The following is a 22,915-nucleotide window of genomic DNA, read 5'->3' as shown; positions in this document are numbered from 1 at the left end:
CAAAAAGACGAGCGAGAATGAACAAATGATTGCATATGTGCATTCAGAAGGGAAATTTGCTTTTTGTCTTCCTGGTTGGCACAGCTCAGGAGTGATTTCAATCATTTACCAAACCAATTAAAATGCACATGAGGAAGCCTAATTTTTTTTATTGTTAATATTTATAGAATACACAGTATTTTTACCACTGTGTACTTCAAGAGACACTTTTACCAGCTTAATGCCTCAATGAATAACAAAGGTGTCTTAAAGCCATTTCCAGACTCTTAAGATGCTGGCTCTCATCCTGGAGCTAAATTACTGCTTCTGCAGGTTAATCACTAGCATTTACTGTCCTCCAAATATTTAGGACAAGAGTAGCACAGGCAGTAGCACAAAGAATAGGATAGAAGATTAATGAACAGAAAGAAGTGAAAACTCCTATTGAAACAGCAAGGAGAATATCCTATGAATCCATTTCTGAGTTCCAAATACTCTCCCAAAAAAGTAAAAGGATCCTCCCTGTTTGTCTATGCCTTTAGAAAAAAAACTGAAAGTAAAAGAGATCTTTGGATATTGAATGTTATTTACTGAACTAAAAACCATAAAACAAACCCTCTTTTTTCTTAACAAAGCAATGAGAGACATCACACCTTACAGCAAATGATAGCAAAAGCAGGCACATATTTTTCAAGAATACAACAGAATTACCATTAGAATAAGACAAAAATTAACAAGTATTTCATGTTAGAGGGAGAACAACAAAGAAACCAAAATATATAAAAAATTAAGGACACCATGATATTCCATTTAAGTTGAAAATACACTTGACAATACAGAGACCTCTAATCTCTACTCTAACATCTAAATGAGTATTAAATTCATTTTTGGTGTTCACTTTAAAAAGTGAAACAATAAAAACAACACTAAAAAAAGCTATCCTTTTATCTGATCCCCCCAAGATATTTGAACTATCTTTCCTGAAAACACAAAGTCTTCCAAAAAAATATCAAGTGTTGATCCTCTTAGGTTTTGCTGGAAATCTAACTTAATATTGGTATGTTGTGCTTTGAAAGCCTTAATAGCAGTACAGGCACTCTTAATTTAAGAGCCTGTAGACTTCAGAGAGAACATAAGAATGTTTTTGTGATTGGTTTTCTCTCACCTACATTTAGAATTCCTGATCTGTTTTTCCCAGCTCTTTATAGGGGAGAAGCAAACCTCAGCAGCTTCCTTAGCTGCTTCCTTAGCCCACACAGCGTTCTTAGGCCAGGAGTTCAACAGCTCTACTGCCTGTTGTGTGAAGAACATGTTTTTCTTTTTTAAGTACTCTGTTTTTTCTTTCACCTCTATTTTGTGCAAGCTTCAGCTTACAATAAATTTAAGCCTTTAAAATTTAATTTTCTATAGGAAAACCACAAAATAGCCAAGGCCTGCTAATAATTATGATAGCAGGACAACCCCCTAAAGCCTCAACCTAATACTATCTAAAAGGGTGCGCTTTTTTCCCTGTTTGAAAGTCATTTTTATACAATGTTTGTTTAAAGACACAAAAAGGATTTACAGCTCCAATAAATATTTTTGTTTCCAAAAGAAAGATGTAACTGATTAATTTCTCTTTAATCTTCAGAGATTTCATTGGTTGTCTTCTCTATTAATCTGATTTTGATTGGGGTAAGCCTTGTGTAGCTCTCCCTGCCAGGTAACACAAGAACAGCTATGACCTTGCATAGTTTAGTGCACAGCAGAAGTAAGGTATCACCAGCTTTTGGCATCAAAAGAGTAAGAAATGCCTGTGGAAACTGCTATTATGAACATGCATTTGGTTGTAGAAGACAGAGAAATTAGATTTCTGATTCATAGTCCTGTACATAAAGTTGAAAACCATATCTGTTTCTTTTTACCAGACTAATAAAAAATTAACTGCTAAAAATCATAAGAAGATACAGGCAGAGAAATATTTTCCAGAAGTGAAAATAAACATGAAATGCTAAATATATTGCAATAACGGAGGGTTATTTAAGGAGTTATCATGCTGAAACATTCATGCACATAGAAAGGAATCACACAGATGTATTAATTACAATAGTTCATATTTACAGTTCAAGCATCTTCATACAGAGAATTAAATCCAACAGCAAGCATGCATGACAAACAGATTTCATTATTCGGGGAGAAAAGGCAGATGACTGACGGCATACAGCATTTCTTCACTTGCAAACATCTCATTTGAACACGGGTACGTATTCCCACTACCAGTTCTGAAGAATGAAGAAAATATCTACAACTGAACACACAAATCTAGCATTTGTTCAGTGGATCCAAATGCTAATTTCCACTGGCACCATTTGCTTTTGTTACGGTACAGCACATCACAGTTAGTTTACTGAAATAATGTACATTAAGATAGAGTAAAAAGGTAGAATGTGGAATGGTACAGTGACAGAGATGTTCTGTTTGGATGGGCTGTTACCGTACAATGAACACCATGCACTGTTTATTGTAGTAGTCACATATTGGCCTGTTCTTTTTTCCAGAAACACAAAGCCAATTATGCTACTCAACACAGTGGGAATAAGGTAGTTTTTATTTTCTACCTTTGACCCTTTTTTAGCTGGACTTAAATTTTCAGAGGAGGGTTCAGTTGAGCTGGTAGGTGATGGCAGGTTGCTAGAAGAATTGGATCCCTTGCCACTCTCTCCATACCATGTGACTGGTACACAGTGTGGGAGAGAGGAGGATCGCTCTGCTAAAGATTTTGTGTTTGATGATTTCTGCAGCATCTCTCTGACAGTCCTGTTTAGGAGAAAGGAGCAGGAATATGTGTTAGACTATACAAGAAGAGAAAACAAAATGCTAGAGGCAGTTAATTGTGGAAAGAGTGACATTCCCTGTAACTGACTAAAGAACTGAGTGACATGCAGCTGGTAGGGGCATGCCTGAAATCCTTCTCTCAGAAGAAAAAGAAAGTGTGTTCTTTTGATTCTTTTTCTACATCAAGCTCTTTTACACAACATACACCCAGCAAATGGAGACAGATGCCAGCTGAAAATGCCTGTAACTCCCACTGTTCAGATGAGAACCAGCTCCATCAAGAAGCCACATGTTGTGTTGGTGCATTTCTGAGCCACAGTGGTATCTCAGCATGATTAAATAATTAGACTCAGCACTGACCCAAACGGGCTCTGGTTCCCAGAGAAGATTTGCCTTGGATTTCAAGCACAGGCATAATGAATTAAATGCATCTGTATCCATCTATGGAGATGTGTCTTTGTTACAACAGCTAAATATCGATGAAGTACTATTATCTTGTTTTTAAATTTAATATATATTAAAAATATTATAGAAAAATTAAAGAAACAGCTATGGGACTTTATCAGCTTCTCTCTTTGTAGTAACAAAGATTGCAGTGATCAAGGAAAAAGTAACAGTTATAAACTAAAACACCTAAATTATTCGTCAAGTATATCAAGTCAGTATTATAGTATGTAAATTAAAAATAACTATGCAAAGTGTCTGCCTCAAAAAACTTATGCATATGTCATAGAATTATATTAGTTACATCAACATATACATTACTGCTCCAGAGCACTAAAATCTCACTGCTTTTAGCACCCATATGTAAAAGCCATGCATGTAAATCTCCCTCAACTTCAAGCTTCTGGACAGCTTCTAAATCATAATTAACATAATCACTAGATCTTTGTATATTGTGAAGCTTCTTTTCTGCATGGATGAAAGTGAGGTTGTCAAAGGACTCCTATCTATGAAAGCAGAAGGAGAATTCTACTTCCATTTCACTACATAAAGAAAGATATATCTGACCCAGACCTATACTTCTCCCTCCTCCTCTAATCTTGCTTGAAAGTAGAAAGAAAAAAAAATTATGTTCCCCAAACCACCTAGCTTCAAGTAGGGAAATATATGCTTCTTATTTAAATGGGGAATTTTTTGTATCTCTAATATTACCAGTAGATTTAGGAAATAATTCAGGATTTTATGTACACATCCTGAGTGCTACTTTCTGGCAATGGCAAAGAAGCATGCAACATTCATCTAATCATTGGTGTGATTAATTCTACACCAATCAGTTGCTGTAATTGATATGATTATAACAGGATGCTGTCTTTTTATCATGTTCCTTCTTTCAAAGAGCTTATACAGCTTTGGACTTGTAGAGAAAACATCCTCACATTTCTTCTGAGGCAAATTCTTTGGAGTTAGTAACAAAAGAAGTGACAATGGCTGTTTAAATACTTATACTGAAATAATAAACCTCCAGTTTACAGAGGCACAGTGAGACTTACAAATGTTCATGAATTTCAACTTTGAAAGCAGTATGAAACTTTACTTTCAGCAACTGTAACACTGAAATATTGAACTGTAATAAAGAAATATTAAGCATATAACTGATATATCAAATGGTCTAATAAGCAACTGATCTCTCTGTGCTGAGATCTGATATCTCTAAGGAAGATACCTATGGGATCTCACAAACATCTGTAACAAAGTGTGTTGGTATAAGGGACATATCAAGTTCTTACAAACAAGTATACATTCATTTCCCCTGCCCTGTGCCTTGGTATGTAAATGCTACATGATGTCTAATACCCTGCTAAGGGCACTAGCTGCCTCACAGCCACACAGAAGTGTAGATTTGGCTGTAACAAATCTCCTCCTGTCACTAAGGAAACCCAGCAGTGGGTATCACTAACTCCAGGTAACACTGCAAGCAGACACAATGCAACAGGTTTTCAGACAACAGCACAGAGGTGACGACTGCTGCCTAAGATCACCAAAGATCCCGCCAGGTATTTGCAGGATATAAATGTACAAACGTACGCTGAGAGAGAACACTGCACTTTGGTACAGTGTGCCTGAGAGAGCAAGTCAGCAGGCTAAGATTTCTTTTGCTTTTCTGATTTTACGGAGCTACACAATATACTTGTCATTGGGTCTCCATATATTAGACTGTCAGGAGAACTCCACAAATGGCTACATACTAGTTTTCCACCACAATGATTTTCTGAGTAGCATTCAAGCTTTGCTTTCTTCCAATAGCACTTTTATCATGTAGGTTTTCTTTTGCATTGCTTTAAGAGCAGTTTTTGAGTTGCTATGTCCTTTCTAGACTTCTGGAACATATTAAGTTTGCGTAGCCCTCCTGACATTAATGTCTTTCATACCTGGAATCAGGTATCATGCCTGAAGCTGTGATTTTGTACTTATGTACTCATGAGTACATAAGGAGAGGCCTCCAGCAAAAATCTACACTAGCTTTTGCAGAGAAGATTGCCTCCTGTCATTTTGAATATTCATTTATTTATTCAGAGTCCAGATGCTGGCAATGTGGTCTTATCAGATCTCACAGGGAATTCAAAATTCCTTGCCTGAAAGTTGGTGACATGACATGCAATCGGCATTTTTCCTATCTATTTTCAACTTCTGATGTTCATCTTCATTTAAAAAAAACCTGAAAGCATTCCTAATGTGGGCACTGCAAAGCTGCAGTGAACAGCTGCTGCCCAATCTTGCTCTGGGGTTTTTTTAAAAAAATATGTGGAATTGTGTCAAGGTTTCTGGTTCATGGGTTTTATCAACTGACTGTGTGCATCTTGTAAGCCTGCTCTGAAAATCTATTTCTGCAAATCCCATTAGTGGATGCAACAGCAGTAGTGATCGAGTTGGACATGATGATCCTTGTGAGTCGCTTCCACCTTGAGATATTCTATGATTCTATGACAGTATAAACCTCCAAGTATTTTTAGATCATATGTTAGTCTTTTCTTAGCCAAGGAATCTAGGTTTGTAAGCTCAGAAGGTTATCTCAAAGCTTAACACTTATTTAGGAAGTAAGTGGGACTGTTAATGTTCCATCTGCTAGGATGATTAGGTTTTTTCAATGTTTCTGGCATATCATTTCTTGCATCCTCAATTTTCACCCATACCTACTGCCATAGGTCACCCTAATAGCTTCTTTCTCTTTCCGCTTCTTGCCCTTGTTTGAATTCCTTCTCAAGGGAGCCCTACAAAAATATTAGAAAACATCAGGAAACATCTTTGAATTTTTACTTTCAATCCTTTTTATGAAGAAAAGAAGTATTTTTTATAACAAAATGCTTACCCAAGATCTGCAAGTTTTCGCTTTAGTCTTTCTGTATGCCCTATAGTAGGGCTAGTTGTTCTTGCTGCCTGAGCACATGTGGCACCATCTAGGATACATTTGTACACGGAAGAATGTACATTATTAATTTTAAATGCTACTTTCCACCCAGAACACCTTGTGTATCTTTTCATAATCAGATATGCATACAAACATATGTGTGAGTACACAATTTAAATAGGGGAATTCTCATTTTTAGGAAGATGGTATGAACAGGAATAGGAAAAATCAGAATTTGAAAATACACATGAAAAAACCTTATTTTTAATTGAAGAAAATGGAAAGGTAATTTTGGTTGAGTTTTAATGAATATGTAATAAATCAAACAACACAAGAGATTTACAGGTAAACATTATAATGAATCCATTTTTAAACTCAGGAGTAGCTGTGAGTTTCTTTTTACAGAATTCATTTTGTATGTGTGTTTACTTCCAAAACGACTCCTGAAATGCTTTCTTTAAATCTGGAGCCAAGGGTACCCTTTATGATGGATATGCTACAAAACAGTTCATCTGTTTAGCCTGAATGTCTTTGTTAAACTAAACATTTAACTTGAAATCTAACCACCCTGAATTTAAAAAAAAAACAAACAACCACCCACCCAACCAAAAAAAAAAAAAACCAAACCAACAAAAAAAACCAAAGAAAGAAAGAACTAAAAGTAGCTTAGTTAATAAATCTGCCCTGAGACATCTATCAATTTTTTATCTCTTCTACAAACACTGTTAAAGCCTAAAGAGGAAACAGTCTGCAGTACCTATAAAGTCAAAACAATGAATCTGAGTCTGGAAAACATCCTGTGAAATCTATATGGAAGCCAAAAGAAAACATATAGTAGCTAAATATTCAGACACAGTTACTCTTAAAACATAAGGACTGTTCCCAAATAATCTAGAGGAAGCAAATGAAGCTCATTCACTCATATCACTTGTGGTTTGGTGGCTTTTGCAATGTGACCTCAGACATAGAGTAACTTTTAACTGAGAGCACTGCTGGGTTTGTGGATTTCTCCTACTGTGGCTGATATAAATTAAGCCCTCAGAATTAACCCAAAATACCACAGCACTACCACAGGACAGTCAACTCTGTGTATAGAATTTTGTGTGCTGCTTTGAGGATAATATCTGCCCAAGTTTTCATTCAAGTAAAAAATTTAGTGTGCAACTGGTTCATAAATCTTTTGAAAAGCAGGAAAATAAGCCTCTTGCAATACCCCCACTCTAAAAGCCATACTGTTTCTACCAACACAAGTCTTTATGTTAAAAAAAAAAAATCAAGAACAAATGGCAAGTAATCTCATGCCAAAAAAGCAAACAACAAAAAAAAGTAATACAAAGAATGACAAAAGCAAGGTGAAGTCTCCTCAGAAGAAATTCCTTCCCTAGGGAAGTTGAGGAGAACTTTAGGCAATACACACTCTGCATCAACCTTACACCACGCACACTTCTCTTCTGTCTCCTCTTATGGTTCCTCTTTCACCTTTAATGCACACTTCTCATTTAACCACTGCCAAAATTGTCACTTTCAAGTAAAAACTTGCAAAGTTTATTTTCACACTAGCTATTCACAGGCTTGGGGGCCAAGGGGCAGTGTGGTTTTTTGAGAAACTTGTTAATGAAAGTCAGTGAAATGGAGGTTTTGCTGCTGTAGTAGAAAAAAAATCCGGAGAGCTCAGCAAGGACACGCAGCAGCTACCTGGTATGGCAATCTTCTATTCAGGGTCTTGTATCACAATATTCCCCCTCTCACACTGCCTGGGCCAGCCAGGGCCCTCTGAATAACAACGACTTACTGGGGAAAATACTTGTGCTGGCTACAGGATACAGTGGCAAATGGATAGGCTAGGTCCCAAAACCAGCTTCATGGCAGAGTACATCTGAATCTACAGGGTCTTGGATGCAGGGAAGTACACAGTGCTTGGCACACGGCAGTGACCACGAGCCAGAGCTGCAGGTGCCCCATCAGGGCAGGAGGGGAATTCAGCCACCCTGGATGGGTCCACCCTCCCCAACTCCTTGTAGTTCTTCAGAGAGGTAAAGCGAAAGCCTATTCCTCAGAATAAATCACACAGAAGCTGTTTAATCCATCACTTCCAGCCTCAAGATGGTGTGTAAGTAATCTGTGGCTGATGGATGTGAAAGGAGACTACACTTAACTTTCTTCCCCAAGGTCACATACCCATTGCAGGCAGCCTCACATCAGCGAGTACTGCCCACAGGGGTCACCTCACAGCCTTATCAAAGGATGGTGTTGCACAAAGCAGGCAGAATTGAAGAAAACAAATTCATCACATACCCATGAAAAAGCTGCAAGTAAAAGCCAAAAAAGCAAAATTCCTCATCATTTTGCAATGAAACTGATCTCACACCACTTCAGCTCCTCCCACAACACTGCGGGATCTCATAAGAAAAAGAACAAAAGAAAAGTGTGAGCTTGCTAATGCTCACTTTTGCTAATGAGAGATTAACCAATGGACACACAGTTGTCCACAGATGTGCTCTCTTTCCATTTCTAAAAAAAACCTCACCTGAACACACAGAACAAATACAGTGTCTCTTTTTATTTTCCGAGCTGTATGAGTTTAACAGCCAAATCAACAATCAATTAAAATAGTATTGCTACAGCACTTGTTGCCAAACAACTCCTTTAGTATATTTCTTTTTTTTAGGACTTATTAATGCAATTTTTCCATGTGAAACTAAATTGCTCTGGTTAATTCTAATGCACTACTCATCAGAGCCTGGATACACACAAAAGCACAGGTTGTTTACTTAATGGTCACAGCAGGGAAAGCATGACATCAATATTTAGACAGAGATTATTTTTCAAACCTAAAATGGAAAGAGTGACACAGTGGGTGGAATGTAATACCCTATTCCTTACACTACAAGGCTAGTTTCCACTAAATTTTTACCATGGTATTTTTCATACATCAGTTGGAAATGCAGGATTTAGGGCTTTCCTGATAAACCACCAATCAAACTCAAGCTGAAGTATGAGTTTGGAAAGTCACAGTCTTACGTTCACACCCTTATTTTTACTTGCAAAACTCAAATATTGAATTTAACTTCAAGTCATTAACTATTTAACCCACAAAAACAGAACAAAAAATTTTTCTTTTCAGTTAATTCAAGTAAGTAGAAGTCTGTAATGAACCTATCTAGACCTATTCCTGGAGTCCTCACTTATAAATGGTTTTTATCATGTATTTTAGCTTATGTGACAGTTTGAGAATGCAAGCTGCACAGCTAAGAATGCTGAAGTTGTGTCAAATGCTAATTTTGACTTCCAAAGGTATCTGAAAAGGAGAGCTCAGTATTCTGTGACATATCGTATTGCTAATTCATATAATAAACTGGTGTTTACCACTTTACCTGACCTATGTATGATTGCATCCTGTTTTATCCAGCTAGCATTTAAAGAATCTGAATTAAATTAAAACCAATGAGGACAATCTCCCAAAAAAATTACCTGCTGCTTTTTTCTTCTGTAAATGAAGAGTGTCCAGTCACCAACCTTATGTTAAATCTAGACTATGCTGCCTCTCAGCAATTAAAAGCTACAGTCTGTTGTTCTTGCTTTACACTCCTTTCCGCACCCTCTAAAAGAATCATCTAGCAGTGCCAAAATCACATTATTTGAGTAAGTACACTGTGTTAAGCATTTTTGTAACACAGAGATGTCCCAAGGTCAAATACTGTTGTTTTTTTAAAAAACACAATACAACACTCTCTTAAAGGCAACTTTTCTTTTTTTTTTTCAGTGAGCTCCACGAAAGAAAGAAAAAAAAAAAAAGAAGAAAGTAAGCAGTTCCCTATCCCATTTTAAACTCATCCTTTTCTTATACCATCAGACAAGGTCATTTGTAATTTTCTGATTTCCAGGTAGGCAAAAGAAGTTATGAGATGATGACCTTCTTGTTGCTAAGGTCCTACTACACAACAAAAGGTCATTAAGTAGGTGTGAGCAAAATGATGCATCAATTTATTGAAAAAAAAGTAGTAATACCTTTATCCTGTAAAATATTCCTGCCAGCTGGGTGATGCAAAGGAGATGCTTCAGAGCTGTGCCCAGATTTTGAAGGAGATGAAAGTGGAGTGTCTCCCCAAGCATATGGGGAAAGGACACCTCCTTTGTGGTGCTGTTCTTCTTCTTGGTTTTCAGTTAGGTTGTCAAGTGAGATTGCTGCACTGCTAGCCACGGGGGAGAGGGAGGAAGCACCAGAATCTGATGCTGGTGAGGATGCTCTCATGCATAAGGGCAGTGGTGATTTTGAAATGTGCATGGGACTACTGTAACTGTGTGATGGCTGTTGGTATAAGAGATTATAAAGCAGGTTATACCACTTAGTAAGCAAACAGAGCAAGATTTACTTTGAACATGCAACTCTTTTATTCATTATTTAGCTTTCTGTTTGTACGAAATGCTCTAGTAATTCATGGCATTACCCTTTGATACCACACAGAGTGTTGTTTATTGGTATTTGCTTTCAGACAGAAATCAGAATAGGACAAAACAATTCTGTTAACAAATTAACAAAGAGAGAAATGCACAATTCCAGCTCCTTTCACCTCCTGCATAAATGAAAGGACCCATTCTGAATTATAAAGCACATGTAAATCCAAAAGACCACAATTCCAGTTAAAACACAACAAAATCAAAAAACCAGGTGTGCTGACTCAAAAGGAGACTGGACTCGCACATTACTCAAGGACATTCACGGCAGACTGACCACAGAAGAATAAATACTGCCTGTGCTACAATAAAAGGATAGATAGAGGATGACTTACAGGGGCAATCTAGCATTCCATAGGAAGCCTGAAAGAGGGGCTAGAGTCCTTCTCACCTTTCGTTCAAGGCTGTCCTCTCCATCAGTTGAACTGATGCTGTCGTACAGTCTGGTTCTGGAAGGCCTCTGCCTCTTGTTCTTTACTGACAGCTGAGCTCGAGTCTTCAGAGCTTTGGAGTCCAGTCTCTCTGTTTCTGGAACTGCTTCATTGAAATCTATATGGAAACATGATTTGGAGCTATTTAACAGAACAATCTTTCACTACTTCTTCCTAACAGAGGAAGTACATGCAAGCACATGCACTTTGCACAGAATCATAGAATCATTTAGGTTAGAAAAGACACATTTTACTTGTACCTGTATCTTTGTAACTGCTAAAATATCCTCAAGAAAAAAGAAGTCACTTGCACAAACAAGTTTATCTACACAGATTCAGTAAGTGCATAGCAAAGAATCAACTCCAGATATTTAAGAATTCAACAACTTATTCCCACAGTTACATGAAAGACCACACAAGCCCATCTATACTAGCCCAGAAAGCAGGTCCACTTAGACTACTTCAGAAGGACTCACATGTGCTTGGCCTGCAGAGAATTTTCCTCCCTCACAGCATAAACACCACTATGTGATACATGAAAATTGGGGGAATATTTCATATAAAAAATGGAACAACGAAACCATCTTACCTGCCTAGTTTCAAAGCCCCCCTATTCCTGAATGTCTTGTGAGTAAAGTATACTGAACACTTCATATATGGTTTGCCTTTACAACAAAAGCTAACATAGCTGCACTTTTCTTAGCTATCAATAATCCATTCAAATGAAATCTGAGTATTGAAGCAAATTTATCACTTTACAAAGCTGTAGTGACTAAAACAAAAAACATTTTAAAAGGTGTGTCTGCATTTTACACCAGAAAAGGAACAGATTTTTTATGGTTTTAATAATTTTTTTTTCAATTCTGACAGTATAAATCAAACCATAAGCCATTAGATTAATTTACTTGTCTAAGTACTGCATTCATAACACATTAATTAATAAGAATCTGATCTTAAAGATATTTTTACTTTTCTTTGAGTAAGAGTTAAATTTTTCAGTCACAGGATAATACAAAATAATTAGCATTGTCTGACTTGTAATTAGGCTTCTGTCCTAAGTACTCCATAGGATAATTGCACATTGTCATGGCTTGAACTGCTCACATTTGTTCTTTCAGTAGTACACACGTTCATACATCCCCGTTCATACATCCCTTCCATTCACTGCTGAAATTATGCAAACGGTATTCACAGAACTGGTCATATTGGCTTTGTTAAAGCAAAATACCATCTGGGCCTGGAGCTTCCTGCTTCCTCCACCCCATCACTGGTCCTGCCCTGCTCACCACACGTTGCAGTGGAACTGGGCTGCTGTCAGATGGTCTCTGCTCCAGCCACATGTGCTGTTATCCCCAGTTCCAGTTCCCGCTTCTGCAGAGAGCAGCCAGCCTTCACTCCTCCAAGCACAAACACATCTCACACATTTCCCTAGAAATCTCCCAACTCACTAGGGAGACTGGTGCATCTCTCACATAAAAGTCATAACAGGTTTTATTTTGCTCTCAGAGAAAATCTAACTAGACTTTCTTGCATCAGATATACAACCACTTGACTCCCATGGTCTTGCATCTGAATTATTTCAATAGCACTGTGGAGCAGGAAAGAGCTTGCCTGTCTTCCCACTCTTTTTCCATTATACAGGCTGACAGACTTCAAAATCTCCTAAACTGAACTGTTTATATTTCAAACCACTGACAGTAAATATCTTGATTCTTTACTGCAGATACAGCTCATGACCACTAAATCAGAAAGCTACAATCCACTTTATGTATTCTTCTGGACTTTCAGAATAAATTGTACATTTGTAAAAGAAACACAATCCTCAGGTTTCTAATATTCCCTGGCAAAGCAACAGAAGAATTCTGTGGGCCACAATGGTTTTTATTTTCTCTTTCTAACTTCCACTGATGTTACTGGCAGCCCCTTAACCTCAGCATCAGGTTATGTTACAGTCGGAGGAGTCATACAGTCTGTCATGATGCTAAACACGGCCAGAGCACCAGCAGTGTTAGGAAGAGATATGCTTGAATACTTGTGACCATCAAGTTGCATAAATGACTTCTTCCCAAGTCTATTAATATGCAAGAATGTAATAAATATCCCAGATCACATGGAAGCAAAACCATACTTGATACAACCTTAATTCAAATATTATATTTTTCCATAACCTAATTTTCTTAGGGAAGACAGTCCTGCAAACTTCCGAACAAATATTAAGGGATGTGGCTGTGTACATGCAGTCCTGCTCCAGGAACCTAATGTAGAGTCTTGATCAAGGAGTATGTGTTATACTCGCCAAACAAGAGCCAGAAAAGAGACTGAAGCACCAGTGTGAGTGTCACAAAGGCAGCATGTGCAACACACAGAACCCAGAGGGATTCTGCTTGCACTCCAAAACATCATGGACATCTTCCCTGATGTTTATAGCTCCTTCGCAAACATCCATGGGTTAATGGCAAGTCCTTTTCTTAAAAGGGTTAAACAAGAATGATATGGACACCTAGGCTCTTTGTCAGCACAGCAAGTATCACTACATTACAGTCTGATACAGACTTCAGAGACTGATACAGAATTTACTGGAAAAGGTATATGGAAGTCAAAGAGTGCTACAGAACATTTAGGGGTATCTTAAAAACACAAATCCAGCCTGGAATCTAAGGTCTAACTATGCTACTTCTGCTTGTAAAACATTATTGCCGATTTATCTGTTTTTCCCAGTAAATAACTGGTGTTTGTATTCAGGTGGTTAAACTTGGGCATTTAAAGTCATCTATTTTAGTTCTCAGAAGTAATTAACACTGGTAGCATTGCTCCAGAAGAACATTTTTGCAATGAAAAAAGACAGCTCCTTGAAAATTTTCATGCAAATGCATCAATTGGAAAACATACTTTTGAAGCACAGACATGCAGAATTTTAATGCTATACAAAGAATTTTCAAATTTTTAGAAAGAATTTTACAATTTTTTTTGTATGTAGAAATTCCTGGATTTTAGCTCTTGAGCCATAGATGTGCGTTGATATTGTTACAAGGGTAGATGTAAACATGATTTTTGTGAGTCAGGTAAAGAAAACACACTTCCCTCTCCTGATGCAAACTACTGAAAGGTTTTGTGTTAACAGAGCTGCTAAGTATTAAATGTTTTATATTTTTTACTGAATCTCTATGGTAGAAATACAGAGTTCTCCCCCTGAGTGCTTTTCTGAACTTCAGAGATTTCAGTACAATAAAAATTTGATAGAAAGAAGCTCTGTGAAGATTTGTAGAAATCAATTCCTCAAGGGCTGCATATCACCTAACATCATTTCAGCAGGACTAGCTCTTATTTATATTTGTTAATAATGTAATTCATATTGATCTCTTTGTAAGTAATATTGCTTGGGTCCACACATGAAATGACTGCTAAAATATCAATTTTAATAAAACACCTCTACACTTGCTAGAAATTAATTTATTTCACAATGTATTACATTTTTTTTTACCAGAGAAATAAATAATATTATAGTTTATAGGAACAAAGTTTGGTGCTCCCTTGTCAAAATTCCAATACCTTCAACATGTGATTTCAAAGATGTTACTGAATACAGAATAAGTATTGCCTACCCCTGCATCAAACAGGTTTTTTTTTCCCAAGGCTGTGGGCCTAAACTGGCTTTAATTCTGCATATCCTTCAACAGTGAGAAGCAACTTGCAATTACAGAACTGTAACTAAGCTGTGGAAGTTATCTGTATGTTTTCACTGACACAGCCTATAAATGAGAATTATCTTTTCTATGTGAAACAAAGAAAAGGTACAGCCACCCTGCTGACAGCATCTATCCAGATCTCAACGTTGGTACAAACTGTTTTGTTTCTTGGTAATGTAGGAAAAAAGTCTTATAAATCTTATGTTGTAAATCAGTCTGTGCTATAGCTGAATAAGTTTTTTAATTAATGTGTTAGTAAAGAATTTGCATTTTATTCACAAAAGGTTCCATCCTGAGAAATGGTGAGTGCCACCTACAAGGTTCCTTTTGATGTCTGTACCAAGGTAAGATTAGAACTTGCAGAGAACCATTAAAAATGGTGGATTTAACATTGTTTTCTCATTCTGGTAACATTGTTCTTGTTTGATCTTTGCTGGTTGGGTAATTAGGGACAGATTTAGGAACACAGGAGAAAACACAATTCCCTCCTACTTTATTAAAACACCAGAAGCATCAAATTAAACCTAGATGTTGATGGCTTTAAGCAGTCAGTAGTGATCTTTGCTATACTAACATTTAGTTCCATTTCTTTTAGAATATACATTGCACAGCTATTCTGGGACTCTATATTGGCATTATTAGGTAGAACACCGATACAGCTGTCATTAGATACTGTATTTTGGAAAAATATCAACATCCTGGCATTATTAATTGTTTCTTTTAAATCCTAAATGATAACCATGCTGTTTACATACATTATTGGGCCCTATGCCTCGAGCACAGCAACCCCAGACACACCTACAGGTTGGGTGGAGAAGTGGCTGAGAGCTGACCTGCGGAGAAGGACTCAGGGGTGATGATCGATGAAAAAGTCAGCACGAGTTGCCAGTGTGTGCTCACAGCCCAGAAAGCCAATGGAATTGGCTCCATCAAAAGGAGTGTGGCCAGCAGGTTGAGGGAGGGGATTCTGCCCCTCTACTCTGCTCTTGTGAGACCTCACTTGGAGTGCTGTGTCCAGCTCTGGGGTCCCCAGCATAAAAAGGACATGGAACTGTTGGATGAAGTCCAGAGAAGTGTCATGAGGTTACTAAGAGGACTGAAGCACCCCTGCTATGAAGACAGGCTGAGAAAAGTTTGGGCTATTGAAGAGAAGGCTGCGTGGAGACCTCATAGCAACCTTCCAGTACTGGGAAGCTGAAGTGGGACTCTTTGTCAGGAAATGAGGAAATGTAGTGACAAGACAAGGAGTGATGAATACAAATTGGAAGAGGGAAAATTCAGGTTAGATATTAGGAAGAAATTCTTTACTGTGAGGGTGGTGAGACACTGACACAGGTTGCCCAAGGAGGTTGTGGATGCTCTATCCTTGACAGTGTTCACAGCCAGGCAGGACAAGGCCTTGAGTAACCCAGTCTAGTGGGAATGTCCCTGCACATGGCAGGGGCATTGGGACTAGATCAACTTTAAGGTTCTTCCAATCCAAATCAATCTATGATTCATAGGAGTTACGGTTTGTTTCAAACCAACCTTGACTTAAGCCATCCAGGCAGGTTACTTGCTTAGTATCTATATTTTCCACTGGATCTCCTCTAGAAACTTCTCCAAAAGATGTCTGCCTTTCAAAAATGTTGTTGTTATTGTTAACCTGGCTCCCATTTTGCTTCATTAGCCTGAAAACTTCTGCTTCCAAGTCTTGTATCTGAAAGAAATACAACATAGTATTACCCAAAACACATATCCCAATACATCCTCCCCATTAGATATGTTATTTTTCCAGAATATCAGACATTTTTTTAATCAGTCTCATTCCTAAAATGTAAGAGTAAATGCTACTCACACGAGCTTGTAAGCCTTGAACCTCTGCAAGGTGTGCTTTCTCCAAATCTTCTATTTTCTTTCGTTCAGCTTCCTGGCGTTTGATGAAGTCAAGTTCTCTTAGAAAAAAATAAAAATGTATTTGCTGTCATCAAAGCAATCAGACTCAAACAGAAAATAAGATGTTCTGAAAAATCTTAAGATATGCATCTGAAAAATCTGTCCTTATCAAATAATTTATCACTTACTTAATAAGGACTATGAAACTGCAATCAGGACAAAACCCAAAACCCTAAGCTACTAGTCTAAGTGAACATGCTAGGTGATGATATAAAATTGGTAAAAGGAATTTATCTGAAAAAAAAATCTCAGTTCTAATTGATCATCAAAAAAGTTAAACCAATTTCTTTCATAATCTGTATTTACAACAGAAACAACATTATCTTAGTTTATGTTGTTCTCTGTTGTGGGAAATGGAGCAAAATCTCTGTTTTACTACAGTATGACTGCACTCCTTCACAGAAAGGACATCTGTAACTTTTCAGGTACAAATCAAATTTTCTAGTAAGCTATAAGGACATCTGTTAGGTCACTTTAGGAGTCTGAAATAATTAAAAACAACCAACTAGATATTCTACTAATATAAAGGAGAATAACAACAGAAAGGCTATCAAAACTCATTCTAGCAACTTTCCCTATCTCTTTTTATTTTGAATATCAAAGACATTTGTGATAGAAAGCAGATAAGATGTAAACTAGTTCTGGAACAGTCACAAAATTCCAAGACCAGTAATGGCATTTTGACAATCTAACTCCTTTTTTAATGGGACAGGAAAGTAATTTTTGCAGTCCCAGTTGTCACTTGACATTGCTGTATGTTTCTGAGTTTTCTTCTTGAAACATGTATATTTCAGCAGAAAATTAAAAAGTTACTGGGAAAAAAAAAGGAATTTGGCCAATGGAAGCTGTTATAGAAATGTAAGACGTTATTATTCTTGCTAGCCGTGAGGGAGAAGGGACCACATGAAACAGGGGTGGCCAGGTAATCATGAGTTAGCTCAACTCAGCTGAAATGTTCTTGGTAACTATGAGAAGAAAAACAAAATGTAAAATGTAACAAAACAATATTTTTCTTCATGTCACATTAGTACACAGAAGGAATGAATCCAGCTGACACAATACCAATATAAATTCCTGCAAACCTGGCTAATCAAATGCTTTACTATGATTACTCTTTGTTGTTTGTATTCACAATGAGTTATCCAGTAATTCTGAAACATTCCAACTTGGAATAGTACACACAAAGTCTTTATTTAGCTACAGTATAACTACAGCTCAAATACTAGTAACATTTTTCCACAATAAAGAGTCCAAGTTTTCATGAAAAAAAGAAGTGAAAAATAGTGTTTACCTTACAGGTGTTTAATAGGGAGGTTCATATTTCAAAATATATCATATACATGTTTCCTATCTGGCCACTAAGTCATTTGGTGCCCCTGGTGTAGCTGCTTACTTTTGCTGAAAATCCTTGATTAATTTCTTTGCCTTGTTATATTTCTTCTCCAGAGCCTGATACTGGCTTTGCGTCTCCTTGAGATGTTCATTCACCGTGTGACAGAGGGTTTGTGCCTCAATCCAGTAACTCTCTAATTTCATCATCCTTTCCTTATTCTCCTCAATGTTCTGCTGGAGTTGGGTCTTCTCCAATTCCCACCTCACCTTCTCATTCTCAGCAGCCTGCAGCTGAACAAAGGAGTGGAGATGCAGTCCATAAAAAGCTGCCTTATAGTTCAGGATTAATTCAAGCAACATGAATGGCGAAAATCAGTAAATTAGTAACAACACTAGTAATATGCTAGAAGTGAAAAGAGTGTTCCAGGACAAAGAAAACAGGTTGATACGTACATTATTCTTCCTCATAAAACCATGTAGAGCTTTTGCTCAGTGTACCAGTGCAGCCCCTATGCTTCTCTAGGTTATAGTAACCTATTTGACTGACTGACATTTGAAAATGTCAATAGTGGAGTACTTGGGCAAGGTGCAGGGTTAATCAGTCAGCACGAGGGATGCATTTTGCTCTATGCATGTGGCTCAGGTGCTAGCTATAAAGCATTGATACACTTTCATAAAACGATGACATTTCTTATTTTGGGGACGAGGAATCTGATATCCACTTTTTTGTGTGCGAGTGTTTGGTGTTTCACTTCCTAACTGAAGCCACTTGCAGGTTTCAGTGTTTGGTGCTGAATAAGGGTAGGACTGTTCAGCAGCTTGTGTATTTTAGCTCCCAGAATTTCCAGAGAACAAAAAATGCCTTAAACACCCTTTTTTACTTATCAAGACTGTTTAATTTGCTCTAGACAGTTCTGCTAGCAATCATGGATGATACACACAAAAAAATTAATCTGTTTGCAGTTTTATTAGCAATATACTTAAACTAGTCACAATTTCTTCAGCTCTATTGAAAACACAATAAAGGTAAAGAGATCCAACACAAAAAGGCACATTAACCCTAATCTTGCAAATGAATTTGCATAGATGAATATTTACACCCACACATTGTTGTTATCAAGTCAATGGGGCTCGGCACAATCCCAAGGGATCGACCTTGTGGCTCCAATTGCTAGATTGGAACTGGAAAGCAGAGGAAGAAAAGATTTCTGACCTTCTGAACTGACACACTACAACAGAAATTGTCCTTACAGAAAACAGTTGCACTTTAAATTTGTTTTTAACAATAATTTATGCAGATTTGATAAACACCATGTAAAATACATGGTGAGTGCAAATGCTGCTAAGAAGAAATAATAATCTAAAATCTTTTTCTGAAGTTCAATTTTATCTTTATCTTGTTTTTATTTCCCTTATAATGTATTCAGACTCAAAGAGCAGGATGTCATTATAAAACCTGGTATTACTGAACAACTGAATTATTAGCTGAGTTCTCATAAAGGTTACCCTAGTACAAAAAACCCCAATTTATTTTTATTGCTATAGCAAATTCAATCTAATAACTAGCAACTGATTATGATATGTTTTCTTTTAAACTGGTAATATTTTTCTTTTCTAGAGTATCTTTTGAAGAGAACTGCAACAAGATATAACAACACTTTTTCTTCTGTATATAAAAAATAATTTCTATTAAATACATTTAAACAGATCAGTTTTTTTTTAAAATGTCAAAAAAAGCAAAGTAGCATAAACAGGATACTTTAACATCACTGGTAAATAAAAAACCTACTAACTTGGACTTGAATATTCAATCCAAATACAATTTTAAAACCTGAGAAAATGCATTAGAATTTTAACACTAGAAATCTGCTGTTTAGTCATTATGATACCCCTTAAAATGTACGTTTAATTGAAGCTACAAAAGTTGGAATTTTCTCTTAACAGCAGCACTTAAGATTTTACTTGAAACTTTGAATATAGAATATACACCAAGACAAGATTTAGCTGAGCCACTGTGCTTCTTAATCAGCCTTCTATAGGGATGTTGACTTCTCCACCCACATACATGTCTTCAGATTTGATTTTGTATGAAGAAAACTATATTATATGTATTAACCATATATTGATTCTTACCTTTGTCTTCAGCTTCTGAATTTCAGCTTCTGTAACTGCATGTTTGATTTGCAACTAGAATTGAAAATATAAAATAAACAAGTGAAGTCACAGAGTACTCCGGTATTTTTAAAGCCTGTGCTGCAAGTTGAATACCTTATTACATAGCAGAAGGCCCTGAAGAGTGCTGCAGTGCAGTAGATTGTAAATTAAAATGTCTAGCTTGCAAAATGACTCAGTCTGTGCAACCTAATTAAAGATAGGATGCCGTTTAACCACTCATAATTTCAAATCAGAACATCCAATCTGTTTAGCAAAATGAAATGTCTTATGCTTTAAAAAAAACAGATATTATCCTGCTGGGCTTTGCTCTCCTCTGATATGAATGTGAAATACGTCCCAGTGCTGTCAGAAAGTCCCACTGCATTGATTAAAGCAGGCATGTTACAAAAAAGCAAATACGGAAATAAGTGATTTAACAACTCAAGAACTCAGGAAAACCTTGAGGGAAGATTCCACACATTTATTTCATGCAAGAAAAAAAGGTAAACTTCTCCCTGATTAGATGGAGTTATTCTGCTCAAGCTAGCTAATCTCAAATGAGAGCAGTTACACAGGGAAACTGTAAATAACAGCAACAGCATTCAAGCACACAAAATGATTGCAAGCAGATTAAGAGCCCCGGCAGCGCGCTAAAGATTGTAGTTCCACCACCAAACAGAGCGCCACAACAACAGTGGATCTGTACAGTGAAAGGGTTGGTGGGGAGGACCTGGCATCCACCTGCACACTTAATGGGGGATTTCTTTTGTACTAACCTACAATAGTCTGATCCTGTGAAGGGAATAGTTATTATTTTGAGTGTAATATGCAATGTTCCGAAACATCTTTAATTTTACCCCAAAGGTCTCCTATTCACAGGCTCCAAGAATGCTCGGAAGTATGAACTGAACCACAACTTCAACAGCATAACCCTAATCCAAATGGAAATGATCATACACATTTACCCAACACTGGCATGCATCCCAATCCCTGCTGCTTATTATTTAAAGCAGGCAGCAAGGACAAACTTCTCACGGGCCCCAAATCCTTAAACTGAATCAGTGACTTGTGTGTGTTGGGTATGGAGTTGAGGGCAAGGGCAAAAGCTGAATTACAGCCTGAGATGGCACTGCAGTGAAGACAAGGCCTTTGTCCATTATTTATAAATAGAAGGAATAGTTACAGAAAAGCATGTTTTACACGGGGGTTACTTCTCTTACAAGATTAACATAAGCTTTAGGGAATAGTTTATGTTGATCTAATGGAGTATGTGAGGGCATTGTACTGAACTAGAAACTATCATCTCCAGTGAAGCAAAGGCTATGTTCTCGAAGACCAGGCTGTTAGTAAAATTGTGCAAGTAATTCAAAGGATAAATGCTTCTGGAAGAGAGGAATAATTTTTAAGATAACAGGAGCTACCACAGAGCTGATCAGTACAAGTATCTCTGAGAAAGGTTGAGCTTATTTAGAAATTCCCTTTTTATGAAGTCTCTTGAATGCCCTTCTTGTGGCACAGGAAATGCATATTCCCAGAAGCAGTTTGGTTTGTTAATCAGCCTTCATTGATCTAACTGGACAGAATAAAGGAGACACTGACTCAACCAGTTCCACCTGAGGAACACTTTAGGAATCTTCTTTCCAACACTCACTTCTGGGTTGCTGTCTCCACAGGAGACTGTAAACACTTCTAGTCCCCAAGATCATGTTACTTACTTTTTTACTTTGCACTGAAAAGTGTTACAACTTTTCACGTGCTCAGTGAGAGCAGAGGTAAGATTTCATTTCAAACGAAAGCAGGCACTGACTGTGACAGCTTGCAGAAACGCAAGATGTGGAAGCACACCAGGCACACTGGTAGGTGGAATGAGCAAGGGACCAGACCGAACCTGTCCGGAGCATGCAGCTAATCTGTGGATCAAACAGGGTTCCTGAGGAAGTGCCATAGGAGACCAGGGCTACTGGTCCAGCATGGAGAGATACCAGTGCAGCTGGAAACGGGGCACTCAGCAGCCCTGGAGCTGGTGTTAACAGCAAGAAGCGGCCAGTGAAACTACTGCACTCAGTAGGCCAGGAAGGTGAGAAGGACATGTACCTTTTTGTAAATATACATATTAGAGGAAACTAAGGAGATACTTTAATTAGAATTTGAAAGAGGTTACTTGCAATTTTTGAGCTCACTCAATCCAACCTCTGATCTGCAATTTTCAGAGACTGAGAACTGCTTTTTCTCATTCCATTCCTGTGAGTAGTGAAAAATTATTCAAGAACCATCTAAAAATGTTACGGTGTTTACAAAATGTCCAGTCCACTACTTAGTTCTGCTACCTCATTTTTCTCGGATGAGATAAAATTAGGGGAAGAATGGATGAGCTAAATTTTGCCCTTTGTAGACTTAATAATGAAATCAAAAAACCAAGACTCAAACCCTTAGGCTACCTGCTGATAGTCCGTTCCCATCTCTTCTAAACCCCCACAGATCCATAAGGAGCACTTAAAAGAGCTTATTATTACATACAAGTAAACTCCACGTTGTTGCATAAATGACGATTTGCTCAGGTACAGATGGTTCTAACAGTTATTTTTATGCTCTCTGTTATTAAGTTAAAAAAATAAATACTGAGCACCCAGTCAGATCATTGAATCAGTACATGGTACAGCAGATCCCACTGAGGCAGAAGGAAAAAAGACACTTTTCTCCTGAACAGACAAATGTGTAGCTCGATATGTACATTTTTAAAGAACTAATTATTCTTGCAGAATAGATGACAAATACTAACA

General features: G+C 37.3%; 1 protein-coding gene across 5 annotated transcripts in view; it reads right to left on the bottom strand.

The window, feature by feature from the left end:
• Positions 1 to 22,915, bottom strand: part of PPP1R9A (protein phosphatase 1 regulatory subunit 9A) — a 132,734-nt gene that overhangs the window by 7,253 nt on the left and 102,566 nt on the right. For 2 of the 5 annotated variants that reach the window (XM_027639457.1, XM_027639456.1), the window contains exons 8-16: positions 20,115 to 20,168; positions 18,043 to 18,272; positions 16,552 to 16,648; positions 16,242 to 16,413; positions 10,989 to 11,146; positions 10,151 to 10,451; positions 6,104 to 6,191; positions 5,928 to 6,005; positions 2,577 to 2,775 (exon numbers count right to left, since the gene is read on the bottom strand). In XM_027639457.1, coding sequence (XP_027495258.1) covers positions 2,577 to 2,775; positions 5,928 to 6,005; positions 6,104 to 6,191; positions 10,151 to 10,451; positions 10,989 to 11,146; positions 16,242 to 16,413; positions 16,552 to 16,648; positions 18,043 to 18,272; positions 20,115 to 20,168 — 1,377 coding nt within the window. Of the gene's footprint in view, positions 1 to 5; positions 1,273 to 2,576; positions 2,776 to 5,927; positions 6,006 to 6,103; positions 6,192 to 10,150; positions 10,452 to 10,988; positions 11,147 to 16,241; positions 16,414 to 16,551; positions 16,649 to 18,042; positions 18,273 to 20,114; positions 20,169 to 22,915 lie in introns of those variants that run through there. The other 3 variants (XM_027639459.1, XM_027639460.1, XM_027639458.1) reach the window with 2 other exon arrangements.

This window comes from Corapipo altera, unplaced genomic scaffold (genome assembly GCF_003945725.1).
Source record: "Corapipo altera isolate COAL_440 unplaced genomic scaffold, ASM394572v1 44, whole genome shotgun sequence".
NCBI lineage: Eukaryota > Metazoa > Chordata > Aves > Passeriformes > Pipridae > Corapipo > Corapipo altera.
This window is presented reverse-complemented; position numbering and strand designations above follow the sequence as displayed.